This window comes from Mus pahari, chromosome 14, assembly GCF_900095145.1.
Source record: "Mus pahari chromosome 14, PAHARI_EIJ_v1.1, whole genome shotgun sequence".
NCBI lineage: Eukaryota > Metazoa > Chordata > Mammalia > Rodentia > Muridae > Mus > Mus pahari.
Window position 1 is genome coordinate 54,719,327 of NC_034603.1, and position 13,275 is coordinate 54,732,601.

General features: G+C 44.4%; 1 protein-coding gene and 1 pseudogene across 1 annotated transcript; one reads left to right on the forward strand and one right to left on the reverse strand.

The window, feature by feature from the left end:
- Positions 1-1,885: 1,885 nt before the first annotated feature.
- On the reverse strand, positions 1,886-10,492 carry Smg8 (SMG8 nonsense mediated mRNA decay factor). The gene is made up of 4 exons (XM_021211854.1): positions 8,694-10,492; positions 7,521-7,666; positions 4,320-5,192; positions 1,886-2,310 (listed from the first exon to the last, which is right to left on the reverse strand). The coding sequence occupies exons 1-4, from the start codon at positions 10,450-10,452 to the stop codon at positions 2,113-2,115; spliced, it is 2,976 nt and encodes a 991-aa protein (XP_021067513.1). The 5' UTR covers positions 10,453-10,492; the 3' UTR covers positions 1,886-2,112.
- Positions 2,910-3,431, forward strand: LOC110332155 (annotated as a pseudogene).
- Positions 10,493-13,275: the final 2,783 nt, after the last annotated feature.

A 13,275-nucleotide genomic window follows, 5' to 3' on the forward strand; every position in this document is an offset into this window, starting at 1 on the left:
CTTCTTCTTCTTCTTCTTCTTCTTCTTCTTCTTCTTCTTCTTCTTCTTCTTCTTCTTCTTCTTCTTCTTCTTCTTCTTCTTCTTATTCTTCTTTTCCTTTTCTTCCCGCCTTCTTCCATCCTCCTACTTCTTTGTAGCTGCTTATACTTTTGCTTTTTGAGAGTTTCTCTGTGCAGCCCAGGCTGTCCTTGAACTCAGAGGTCAGCCCGCCTCTGCCTCCTGAGTACTTGGATTAAGGATGTGTACTACCACTTGGCAAGAGCACTTGTTCTTACAGAGGATCTGGGTTCAGTTCCCAATACCACATGATGGGGTCACAACTGTGTCCATAACTCCAGTTCCAGGGGATGTAACACCTTCTGACCTCAGTGGGCACCAAGCATGCATATGGTACATACACATAAACAGGCAAAACACTCATACATATAAAAAATAAATAAGACCCAGGTAAAGTGGTGCATTCCTTTAATCCCAGAACTCTGGAAGCAGAGGCAGGAGTACCAGGCCGGCCTGTTCTACATAGCAAATTCCAGAACAGCAAGGGCTATAGAGAGAGTCTCAAAATAATAAACAAATAAAATAACAGGGGCTGAAAAGATGGCTCTTAAAAAAGCACTAGCTTCTTCCAGAGGTCCTGAGTTCAATTCCCAGCATCCACATGGCGGCTCACAACAATCTGTAATGAGATCTGATGCCCTCTTCTGCTGTGTCTGAAGACAGCGACACTGTACTCACATAAATAAAAACAAAAAAAAAAAAAAAAAAAGCCTTTTCTGTTCTTTCAGTGCAGTGGACCCCTTGGATTTCCAGCACAAACAAGGTTCACAGTTACCTATAACTCCAGTCCCATGAAATCTGATGCCCTTTTCTCATCTCCTTGGTCACCAGGCATGTGCATGGTGCACATATATACATGCAGGTAAAACATTCATATGCATAACTACTCCCCCTCCCCCCCATTAAAGGAAAGAGGCAGGGGCAGGGGCAGGGGCATCTCTTGAGTTTGAGGCCAGCATGTTCCACATAGCTAGTTACAGGACAGCCACAGCTACACTAGATTTTTGCAGTTCGGTCCTTGTGGTGATGGATAATCTTGATCACCTGGTTCTTGTATTGTTTTGTTAGTCTCATAGTTCCGGCTGGCTTCCAACTAGCTCACGCAATCTAGGGTGGCCCTGAATATCTAATCTTGCTATCTCTGACTCTAAAATTAGAGGCAAGTGCAACATTCAGCCCTCTTCTAACTTGAGGTAGGTTTTGTTATGTAGTTAGTATAGGCTTGCCTTAAACTCAAGAGTACAGGTTTTATAGGCATTGGGATATACTAACCTTGCTTTGAAAACAATTTCAAAAACATCAACTTCCTGGGTGTTGGTGGTGCAAGCCTTTAATCCCAGCACTTGGGGAGCCTGAGGCAGGTGGATCTCTGATCTCTAGGCCAGCCTGTTTGTTCTACAGAGCAAGTCCCAGGATAGCCATGGTTATACAAAGAAACCTTACGACTAGAGTCACAGGCAGCTATGATCCTTGTGCATCCTGGAAATTGAAAGGGATCCTCTGAAAGAGCAACAAGTACTTTTTTTTTTTATTTTTTTTTATTATATGTAAGTACACTGTAGCTGTCCTCAGACACCCCAGAAGAGGGAGTCAGATCTTGTTAAGGATGGTTATGAGCCACCATGTGGTTGCTGGGATTTGAACTCTGCACCTTTGGAAGAGCAGTCGGGTGCTCTTACCCGCTGAGCCATCTCCCCAGCCCAACAAGTGCTTTTTTAAGAGCCAGGTTTCCAGCCTCCATTATTTTACCTATCTGAAAGATAGAATACTAAATTATGATAAAAATATGCCTTATGACAATGAAATAAAAACAAGACAAAACAGATACCATGCATACATTTTGTATCCTTTTTTCTAGAACAAACTTTTATTGATTTTACAATAAATATCAATATAATGAAATAATGGAACAATTATTGTCCAAATACTGAATACTTATAACCAAAACACATTGGGTTTTGGGAAGACACAGTATACACATTAAAAAAAAAAACCCAAACTCATCAAAACCAAGACACACAGCAGCTTCAGTGTGGGGCAGAGCGGCTGGAGCACTCATTGTGTAGCTGCTCTGAGGACTCCTCGGAGCACCTTGTAGCTCATGAGCTGCACATTCTCTTTAGGAGGGAAGCAAGGCCCTCTCTCAGTCACATAGGCATAAGGAAACCTCAAGACCCAAAGGCCATCAGGTGGGAGAGTGATTTCTTGTTTTTCTGGGTAAAATACTGGACATGGTGGTGGGCCTGGTTGAACCTGAAAAACAGGGGTTACAAAATTAGCTTTTAGATTTCTCAATAAGAAACACCTGGCAGATAAATCTCTAAACAGACAATGGGTTCTAAGAACACTGAAGATCAAGCAGCTACATTGAACAGGAATGCAGAAACTGATTTCCTGGGACCTCCCCTCCCCTCTTTGGATGTCTGGTACCCTCAGCTCTCTTTTCCTGTTGACCAGGTTTTGGGTTTTTTTGTTTTTTTGTTTTTGGATACAGGATCTTTCTCTCCGTATCCCTGGCCATCTTGGAACTCACTCTGTAGACCAGGCTGCCCTCAAGCTCAGAGATCCGCCTGCCTCTGGAGTGCTAGGATTAAAGCCTACATCATCAAGCCTAACTTGTTTGCTTTGTTTTTGTCTGCATGTCTAAATCATCAGGTAAACTAGGGTTAAATTAAATTCTTACTAACAGCTGTAACAGTTAAATCAATAAAAAAAAATCTCTTGGACTTAAAAAGAAATTAGGCACCGGGGGATCTAGTTTAGTGGGCAGAGGACTGGCTTAGTGTTCTAGTGAGCACACAAACAAGTAAAAACAATTGATAAATAGGGGAGCCGTCTTCCAGTAACTCCAAATGACGAAGACAAAGGGACAGAGGAGAGGCACCCAGTACATGTTCTCTAGGCCTTTTAGGAAACATGGCGTCGTTCCTTTGGCCACATACATGCAAATCTACAAGAAAGGTGATAATGTAGACATCAAGGGAATGGGCACTATTCAAAAAGGAATGCCCCATAAGTGTTACCACAGCAAAACCGGAAGAGTCTACAATGTCACCCAGCATGCTGTGGGCATCATTGTAAACAAGCAAATTAAGGGCAAGATTCTGGCCAAGAGGATCAATGTGCGGATTGAGCACATCAAGCACTCGAAGAGCAGAGACAGCTTCCTGAAGCAGGTGAAGGAGATCGACCAGAAGAAAAAGGAAGCCAAAGAGAAGGGCACCTGGGTTCAGATGAAGTGCCAGCCTATGCCACCCAGAGAAGCACAATTTGTGAGGACTAATGGAAAAGAGTCTGAAATGTTGGAGCCCATTCCATAGGAATTCATGGCCTAATGTACAAAAAAGAAATAAGGGACCCGGACTGCAAAGTGTTTCTCTTAGGTTAAAAATAAAAAAAGATAAATAAATGGAAATAAACTAAGCAGATATGGGGCTGGAAGGCAATTCCATGACAAAGCACATGCAGAACTCTGAGTCCTAGGTCAGCCTAGACTGTGTTTCAGGTTCCAGGACAGCCAGGGCAGCAGAGAGGGCCAGTCTCAAAAACAAACAAACAAACAAAAAAACCCAAAGTCAGTAAATAAATAAAAGTGATAAACACAAAGGGATGGAGTTCAGTTGGTACCGTGCTTATCAAGCAGACATGAAACCTGGGTTCAATCCCTAGCACTGCCTAAACTAGACGTAGGTGTGTGCCTCTGTCATTCTAGCACCAAGGACGTAGAGACAGAAGAGTCAGGGTTCAAGGCTAGCCTGGGCCACACGAGACTGTCTTAAGCAAACAAAAATTAAAATAATTATTGTGGACTTGGGATACAGCTCAGTTGATAAAGAAGAGGGATACAGGAGCTGGAGAGATGGCTCGGCGAGCACTGCTGACTGCTCTTCCAAAGGTCCTGAGTTCAAATCCCCAGCGACTATATGGTGGCTCACAATCATCTGTAATGCCCTCTTCTGGTACATCTGAAGACAGCAACAGCGTACCCATATAAAAATAAATAAATAAATAAATAAATAAATAAATGGCTCTTAAAAAAAAAAAAAAGAAAGAAAGAAAAAAAAGGATACACACACATAATCCCAGCACTTGGGAGGTAGAGATATCAAACTACACATTCAGTTCCAAGTCAACATGGGCTCACAGGATTTGTTCCATAAAGACCACACACACAAAAAACTCCAAACCAAACCAACAAACCATTATTATTGTTACTATTATTAATTTTTTTTGTCATTTACGGGAAGGGTTGCATTTCCTACCTGAGGCATCAGTATTATCTGCAAAGGAGCATCGGGAACCACAACAAAAAGCCTCATAAGTTGAGCATAATGTGGCTTCAGCCCTCTGCCCTGCGACGAGGACAGGATGTACAGGGGCATGTCACTGTTGAGGGCTTTTAAAGCTGACTCCTTGGGTCCACTTCCCATCACTTTCATTACTTTGTCAGGCCCTGAGCACATGAACCTCCGACCTCGAGAGTCTTCATACTCAAAGCCAACAAAAGCTCGGGCTATGTCGTCCCTCCGCCGTCCTCTGCCCATCACAACTGCACTTCTTTTCCCAGGAATAGCTTTATTTGGAGCGGGCCAGGAGTTCGTGTCTAAATCTCCTTCATCTTCAGCTCTAGTCCTGATGACAATGTCCCAAGGCATAAGATAGTTTGTTCCTGGAACGAAGCCCTGTTGGTCCAAGCCTGTATGAAAGTTGTAAGACTTGGCTGGGCCTAGTTTAACCAAAGACCAGCTGGAGAATTTGGGTAAGAGACCTTTGGGGCAATTTGAATGTAGCATGCCTGGGAGATATTCAACTGTGGATGCCTGACGGTCAACCAAGTTTGGTCTCTTCTCAGATTTCCCGTCTCCTTGTCCGTGGACCTCTGGGTTGTCCCCTCCGGCCTGTGGGTCAGCGGGATAGGTGCCGAGGCTACCTGTTGACTGGCCCAAGCTCAACGCTAAGCTGAGGCTTGTGCTCTCCCCTTGGGTTTGAGGTTCTTTCTCTTTCAGTTTCTCGGCGTCCGAGTCTGGCGGGGCAGGAGAGGGTTCATTTTTAGCAGGAGCAGGATCTGGAGTACTTGGCTCAAATACAGGGAAATTGATATGATCCAATTTCCCACAACATTTTTCTTCCAGAAGCTATAAAGAGAAATAAGAAGGGGAAACTTTTTATTTCAAATACGACATTCTTCTTTGTAAGTTCATTTAAATAAGTAAACAAACAAACAAACAAACAACCACACATTTTACTGAGCGGAGAGTGGGTAGTGTGTGCCTGTAACACAGTATTTGAGAGGTAGGCTGAGTGAAAAGTTCAAAGCTAGTATGGGCCACAGAGCAAGTTCCAGACTATCCTGAGCTAGTCACCACTAAACAAGTAGATGCAAAGTACACTTTAACGAACAGGGTCAGCAATCAATGTATGAGCAAAAAACACGGAAGATCCGCCCCCCCCTACATATATGGCTATATGAATTTATTTTCTGGGTAATGACGTAGCAAGAACCATTCCTATATTCCAAAAGAATCCAGTATGAGTTCTTCCTTAGGCAGTGAATGATTCTAAGCAGGGCTTTGTTTTTAATCTCAGTGACCATCAGTGAGATAAGCCTTAGAAAGAGTCACTGAACACATTTGCTGCACTGACCCACTTAGAAAAAGTGATTAAAAAAATGTTTTGGAGGAGTGGTTTTATAACCAGAAGTTTTTCTTTTTTTTACTTGTTTAAAATCATACCAGTAGAGATGCAGAGACGGCAGAGGGCTTGCTCTTGCAGAGGACCCAGGATTGACTGCCAGTACCCACGAGGTGGCTCACAAGCATAACTCCTGTCTCAGGGGATCCCACTCGGCTTTCTGATTTTAGTGATATTAGCAATTGGGCATTCCCATCGGCCTAACCCCAGGGACCCAGAGACAGCTTACATCATCACCCTCCTCCAGCAGGCGCACCAGGTGCTAAGTGCAGCACAGAAGGGGCTCCCAGCTCTCTCATTCCTTTCCTGTTTTTTTTGTTTTGTTTTGTTTTGTTTTTTGTTTTTTTGTTTTTTTTGAGACAGGGTTTCTCTGTGTAGCCCTGGCTGTCCTGGAACTCACTCTGTAGATCAGGCTGGCCTTGAACTCAGAAATCTACCTGTCTCTGCCTCCCAAGTGCTAGGATTAAAGGCATGCGCCACCATGCCTGGCTTTCCTTTCCTGTTTTGTCTGTTTCTGTCTTCCATTGCCTCTCTCTGTGTCTCCCTGTCTGCCTGCCTCTATCTCTCCCTCATGTTCCAACTCTGAAAAAGCCTTTCACTCCCCTCTCCCCCAGTAGTTATCTCAGCCTAATTTCTCAGTGACACACCTTTGCATGGGCCTGTCAAAGGTCCCCCCCCAACTCCCATTCCCTGTCCCCTAGTGAGTTTTGAAGTCTTGGTTTCTTTGAGAAATAGAGAAACATTGTAAGAATATGTTTTCGTTTTCATTCCACAGGCTGCTTCAGATTGCCCACAGCAGCTGACTAAGGTTTGCCTTGTGTTCTAGCAAGGGTGTGGTTTTGCCAGCCTCAGGAAGTTTCTGAAATTGTGTGATGTTTGGAATTCTGGCGACTTTTCAGACAGTATATAAATGCTACGGGCCCAAGAGTTGAGTGGGCTGTTATTGGCTGAGTGTGCTAAGAAGAAACAAGAAGAACTAAGGTATCCTGAGGGAAGACTGAACTTGCCCCAAGGAACTCGATGCCTCTAATCAGTAGGAAGTAGTTCCATGACAATGTCGCATCCTTCCCACCCTGATGTTATTCAGAGATCTCTTTCCTTTCCTCTCTTATTTAGTGCTATGGGGTTAAACAGGAGGAACAAAAGGGGTGCAGAAGGGTGGAAGAAAGACCCACAAAGAACAGCTACACCCACCCCTCAACTGCTTTACCCTAACAATGGAAACCAGGTACACACGTGGTGGACATAAGCACATGATTGCAAAAAACTCAAAACAATAACTTTAGCTTAAGTGGGTCCAACACACTCTTGTGACGCACGTGCACACAACATACATTCACACACATTAACAATTAAATAAAAACACCACTGATAAAGTATTTTTAGTAACAAATAAGATTGTGATCATGGATTTTTCTGAGCTAGCTAATCAGAGCTTCTCAAGCCAGGCATGGTGGTCCACGCTTTAATCCCAGTTCTTAGAAGGCAGAGGCAGGCGGAGCTCTTGTGAGTAAATAAGTAAGAATAAATCTTAAAAAAAAAAAAAACCCTAACTATATCATTCTGATGGTTTATATACTTTATATACACACACCCACACCCATACCCACACCCACACCCACGTATAAAGTATGGTTAAAAGATATGAAAACCCAAGAAGTGCATGTAAAGCACTTGCCCTTGTTCTTTATCACTGCGGTTGCATTGGCTTTTCTAGGTATTCTGCTATGGAGACTATTCAGTCATTAAGAGAGAAGGAAGCTTCAGTTTACCTGGTAAAAGTCATAGTTAGCAGCCTTGATATCGAAGGGGTCGTCTCGGGGTGCCTGCTTCCTTCCGCAGTTGCAGGCTCCGGTGGAGCGGGCTCGGCTATTGTGGTAGAGCACGGGAGGGTTCCTATCTGCCTCTGGCTTTTCTCCTGGAAGGTGTAACCATCATTATTAATCACACAAAGACGATGCAGAGCCAAGTTTATTTTGTGTTCTACAACAATCAACTCCCCAAATCCTTCACATAGTTCTCTGGCAATTAAGAGACACAGGTACACACAAACAAGCAAACAATAGAAATCTTGATTAAGTACACAGGAAAAAAGATTTTCCCTTCCTTTCTCAGCACTGCGGATGAGACTTGGGGCCTCCTCATTCATAGCTGCAGTGCGAGTGCAGCCATCTGGAGGCAAGATCTCTAAGAGTTCAAAGTGTAGTCTATAGTGAGACCCTGCCCCAGAAATAAATAAAAAGTCACATTTTTAAGTGATTTTTTTTCCCTTCTGTGTCACATTATGGTGACCTTTCTTTTCTATTAATTCAACAAAACCTCTTTAGATGAGCATACATTTTCTGAAACTTCATGCCACTCAAAACTTTTCATCTATCAACTCACCAGAGTTTATTGTTTAAATAAAAAAAAAAAATTAGTCATGGGTGATGTTTTCGTTTTAGAGGTAGAAGATCAAATTTAGGGCTGGAGCTGGCAAGATGGCTCATGTGGTAATTGCGTTCAAGATGGCTCTTGTGGGGCTGGTGAGATGGCTCAGTGGGTAAGAGCACCCGACTGCTCTTCCGAAGGTCCAGAGTTCAAATCCCAGCAACCACATGGTGGCTCACAACCATCCGTAACAAGATCTGACGCCCTCTTCTGAAGTGTCTGAAGACAGCTACAGTGTACTTACATATAGTAAATAAATAAATCTTAAAAAAAAAAAAAAAAAAGATGGCTCTTGTGGTAACTGTGTTCCAGCCCCAGAACCCACAGGTTAAAGGAGGGAACTGACTCACAAGCTGTCCTGACTTCCACATAAATTTCATGCAGTCACATCTTACATCCACACATACAAATACATATATCATGTATACACACACACACCACACCACACAAACACACACGAATTCTAGAAGCACAGCTCAAGTTTTCAGTGCAAACTGTTTGGAACTTTGTACTACCTGATTTAGGTAAGGAGTGAAATTTGTGGACACAGTGTTGGTCAGTCAAGCTCCTCTCTTCGCATAGCTGATGGCCATTGCTCCAAAATTTGTAGCAGTCCTCGTGTAACTGCATGGCATATTTGTGGAAGGCTGGACCTCTAGCGTGCTGACTGTATACCCGAAGAGCCTGAGCGAGCTGATTCTTATGGACTGTCATGGTGTAATTATGTGGCAAGTTTGACTGGTAGGCACTATGAGCCATGGGTAAAGCTTTTTGGCACCGGTTTTCCGAGAATTTTGTGTCTATATCCAAAAACCCTTCTAAGACTTTAATACTGCTTAAAATCTTAGATGTTAGCTCCCCAGTGGGGGAGCCCAGGTCCTCTTCCTTCCCATCGATAGCCACTTCATACAGCTTTGCAGCTGCGGAGATCCACTTCTGGTAAGTGGGCAATTCAAAATGGGAAGGCTGTGGGTTCCTACCCACACTGTCATCAAAACCTTTTTTGCTTAGGACCAGCTCCACGTGCTGCCACAGGAATTCTCGAAGAGTGAAATCCACTAGCTGGCCTGAAGAACTCGTGGTGCTGCTATCAATGTGGAAGGAGAGCTGCTGCCGGCTGTGCTGTCTCATCGCTTGGTACCGCCTAGGTCCAGAAAGGGGTGCGGGCACCAACAACGATTCTGGGTCTTTCACAGTACAATGGCTCCTAAGTTGGTCCAGCAACATGCCAATTGGGTCCTCCTCCTGGCTTCCAGGGACTATGTACACAAAAGCTTGGTTGGCAGGTACCGTGAAGAGACAGTTGACACTCTGATTAGTCAAGACTCGACTCTTGCGAAAGATTCTATAGATCTGGTCCTCCAGGGCGTGCTGCAGTCTTCTTTTGGGAGAGTGCTTCTTGGGTTTATCTGGATGAGCTGCGTCTTGGCTCCGAGGCGGTTCCACCTTAAGGGCGCCATTGAGTTGAAAGAGGAAGAGGAGTCTAGGTGGGCAAGGTCGGCAGTTTAACTTCCAGTCTTTGCCAACTGGGCAGTCCTTAATGGCTGTTTTGAGGAGGGGTAGTACTTTCTGTCTCAGTCCATCCAGGGCTCTGAATACACGATCATAAGTGATGTCAAAGGAACACGTTGGATGGACCAGGAGCAAGATATGACAGACAGAGAAGAGGTAAAGGAGGCTGAGACACTGTAACTTCTCCTGATGCTTCCAGAACTCGTGTGTTTCTGCATGCGGTAAAGAGAGGCCCCCTCCAGCTTCACCGCTCTGGAGGGCCCGACAAGCACGCAGGAGCTGTGAGTTGTCACAGATGGAAGTGAGAATAAGATACAGAACTTTGCTTTCCTGATTGTAATAGGCCTGCAAAAGACTAAAGTCCTGGGGATCTGGCTCAGCTCGGTTACCTTCCGCTGTAGCCAGACCTCCGCGAAGTGAATCCCCAGCAGCAGCCCCCGGGTCCCCGGCTCCTCCTGCCTCTCCGACAGAGACAACTTTGGTCTTGATTCCAGGCCCTGGATCTCCAGGATCCTGATGGTGAAAGAGTGGGAAAACCTGTCGATCGCACACAGTGTTCACCAGAGAGAACTTCTCGGAGTTGAGGCGCAGAGCCGTCTTGCCGAAGATTCCCACCACGCAGATCTCATCCTCCCTCCACGGGGGCTCGGGCGTGCCAGCCGCGTTCCCCGCGCCTTCAGCGGAGGGGCCTCCGGGACTCTCAGAGCCCAGCCAGGCCGACGCCCCCATGAGCAGCTCGCGCAAGCTGACCGGCCCCGCCATGGCGGAGAAAGAGCTTCCTCCAGCGTCCTTCCGGTCCCTCGCTAGTCCCAACCCACCCGGTCCTATTGTGAAATCCCTCCTCCGAGTGTTAGTCCTTGCTTTTCTCTCACTTTAGTTCCGGGTGTCTGTCCCTGTCCCCACCACTCCCTTCCACCCCCTTGCCTTTTCCTGTCCTGCAAGGTCTTAGCGCTACGTTTACTCAACTCGAGACTATAGAGTTTGAGATGTAGGAAGGAAGATTGGTTGCAGTTTCAATTTTAAAGAATACGCCAAAACCCACAACAGTTCTAACAGCTCAGCATGGGTGGTTGATCATACTCTCGCCTTTTCTGAAGACTGAGGCAGGAGAATTTAATGTCTTCCTTCCTTCCTTCCTTCCTTCCTTCCTTCCTTCCTTCCTTCCTTCCTTCCTTCCTTCCTTCCTTCCTTCCTTTTCTTTCTTCCCTCCTTCCTTCCTCTCCCCTGCCCTCCCATATGCTGCGATTAAAAGCATTCACCACTCCCACCCAGCAAGGAAGAAGGATCAAGAGCGCAGCAGCTAGCCTGATAACATACCAAGACCCCGTCTCCATAAAGAAAAGAAAACAAGAATGAAAGGACTGGAAGAGAGAGAGAGAGAGAGAGAGAGAGAGAGAGAAACCAAGCACATTGTTGAACTTCTGTGATTCCAACGTTCAGGTATTGCTCTTGCAGAGAAAAGGAGTTCTTGTCTTGCAACACCCATGGCCTGCAACACACACACATACACACCAAAATTAATCTTTAAGAAATAGAAGTGGAGGGTGGAGGCGGAGAGCTACGTGTCTAGTAGGCAGGAAGTCCTGGGTTCTATCCTCAGCACCAGTATAAACTGGGTATAGTGGCCCATGCTGCAACCCCAGCACTTGGGAGGTGCCAGAATGATTAGAAGCTCAAGATCATCCTGAGTTTTCTCAAGTTCAATGCCAGCCTGAACTTTAAGAAATCTGTTTCAAAACAAACAGGTAAACATCAACAAAAGAATTGTAGAGGGCCGGGCAGTGGTGGCACACGCCTTTAATCCCAGGACTTGGGAGGCAGAAGCAGTGGATTTCTGAGTTCGAGGCCAGCCTTGTCTACAGAGTGAGTTCCAGGACAGCCAGGACTACCCTGTCACAAACAATTGTGGGAAATTAATCCAATAATTTAGCATAGTGGAAATATAGTGTGTGTATTCCTGGTGATCTAATCCATGTCTTTGTGAATGCTAGACAATTGCTCTACCACTGACTACATTTTTTTTAATAGATTTATTTATTTATTATATGTAAGTACACTGTAGCTGTCTTCAGACACTCCAGAAGAGGGCATCAGATCTCATTACAGATGGTTGTGAGCCACCATGTGGTCGCTGGGATTTGAACTCTGGACCTTCGGAAGAGCAGTCAGTGCTCTTACTCACTGAGCCATCTCACCAGCCCCGACTGCATTTGTAATAGATTCTTTCCTGCTCCTTCTCCCTTCCCCCACCCATTGGAGTTTCAATTGCCCTGGAACTCTTGTCCCTCCTGATTGGTCTACCTTCACCTCCCAAGGGCTGGCATTACAGATGTATACCATCCATGCTTTTCACTTCTTACAATACTTTTGGTTTTAAGGTAGATATAGAAGTAGGTCACTTACATTCATGGAATTCTTACTTAGAAAGTCAAATAGCAGCAATAGAACAGCACAAACACAGAGTACTCACTGTGCATAGAGCTGTGATAGTCTCTTTAAAGACTTCTTTAGGATGGGAGTGTACTCCTGGGGTAGAGCACTTGCTAAGGAGCCTTAGGTTGCATCTCTAGCACCACAAAATGAAACAAAACAAACAAATCCATTGTGGAATTGATTCTCTCCATCTACCTTTATATGGGATCCAGGAATTAAAGGTTCACCGGGCTTATTAAGTAATCATCTTTACCTGCTGAGCCATCTCACCAGCCCCCATATCTTTTATGTTATATGTGTTGGTTTTGTTTGTTTTTTTAAACCTCAAAATGTGTTGTAGTGGTACAAAGCTTTGATCCCAGCATTCCAGAGGCAGATGCAGGTGGAACTCTGTAAATAAGGAGTTCCAAGCCAGCCCAGCTAGACAGTGAGACCCTGTCTCAATATAACAAAACAACATGAACTCTGGAAGCATATGATAAACAGTAGTTTAATAAAATCATACAACATGCAGAGTATGTAAGTGCTTACAGTAAAAAAAAGCATATACATTCTATGATAAAAATTAGTAAACATTTAAAGTAGGGTGCATTTTAATACTGATACAACAGCAATAGCAGCTTTATAAATTTTTTAAAAAGATTTATTTATTTATTGTATGTAAGTACACTGTAGTTATCTTCAGACACATCAGAAAAGGGCATCTGCTCTTATCACAGATGGTTGTGAGCCACCATGTGGTTGCTGGGATTTGAACTCAGGACCTTCAGAAGAGCAGTCGTGCTCTTAACTGCTGAGCCATCTCTCCAGTCCCACAACTGTTTTACATGTAAGATTTCTATTTTTTTTGAGGCAGGTTCTTACCAAGTTGCCCAGGCTTCCCTCCACCTGGAACCAGTTTTCCAAGTAGCTGGGACAACCGGCAGAAGCCACCATGCCCATCCTAGTTTTGTTTTGTTTTTTTTTTTTTTTAAACAAGCCTTTTATGTCATAAGAATGATCAAATGTACAGTATATAGTGGTTCATTACTATTGTAAACATTATATCTGCCCACAAAATGACATTCTATTACAAACCCTTACTTTATTTTCAGTGATCATTTCCCTTATTTTTACATAATATCAAACTAACTAGCATCTTTAAAACTCCCT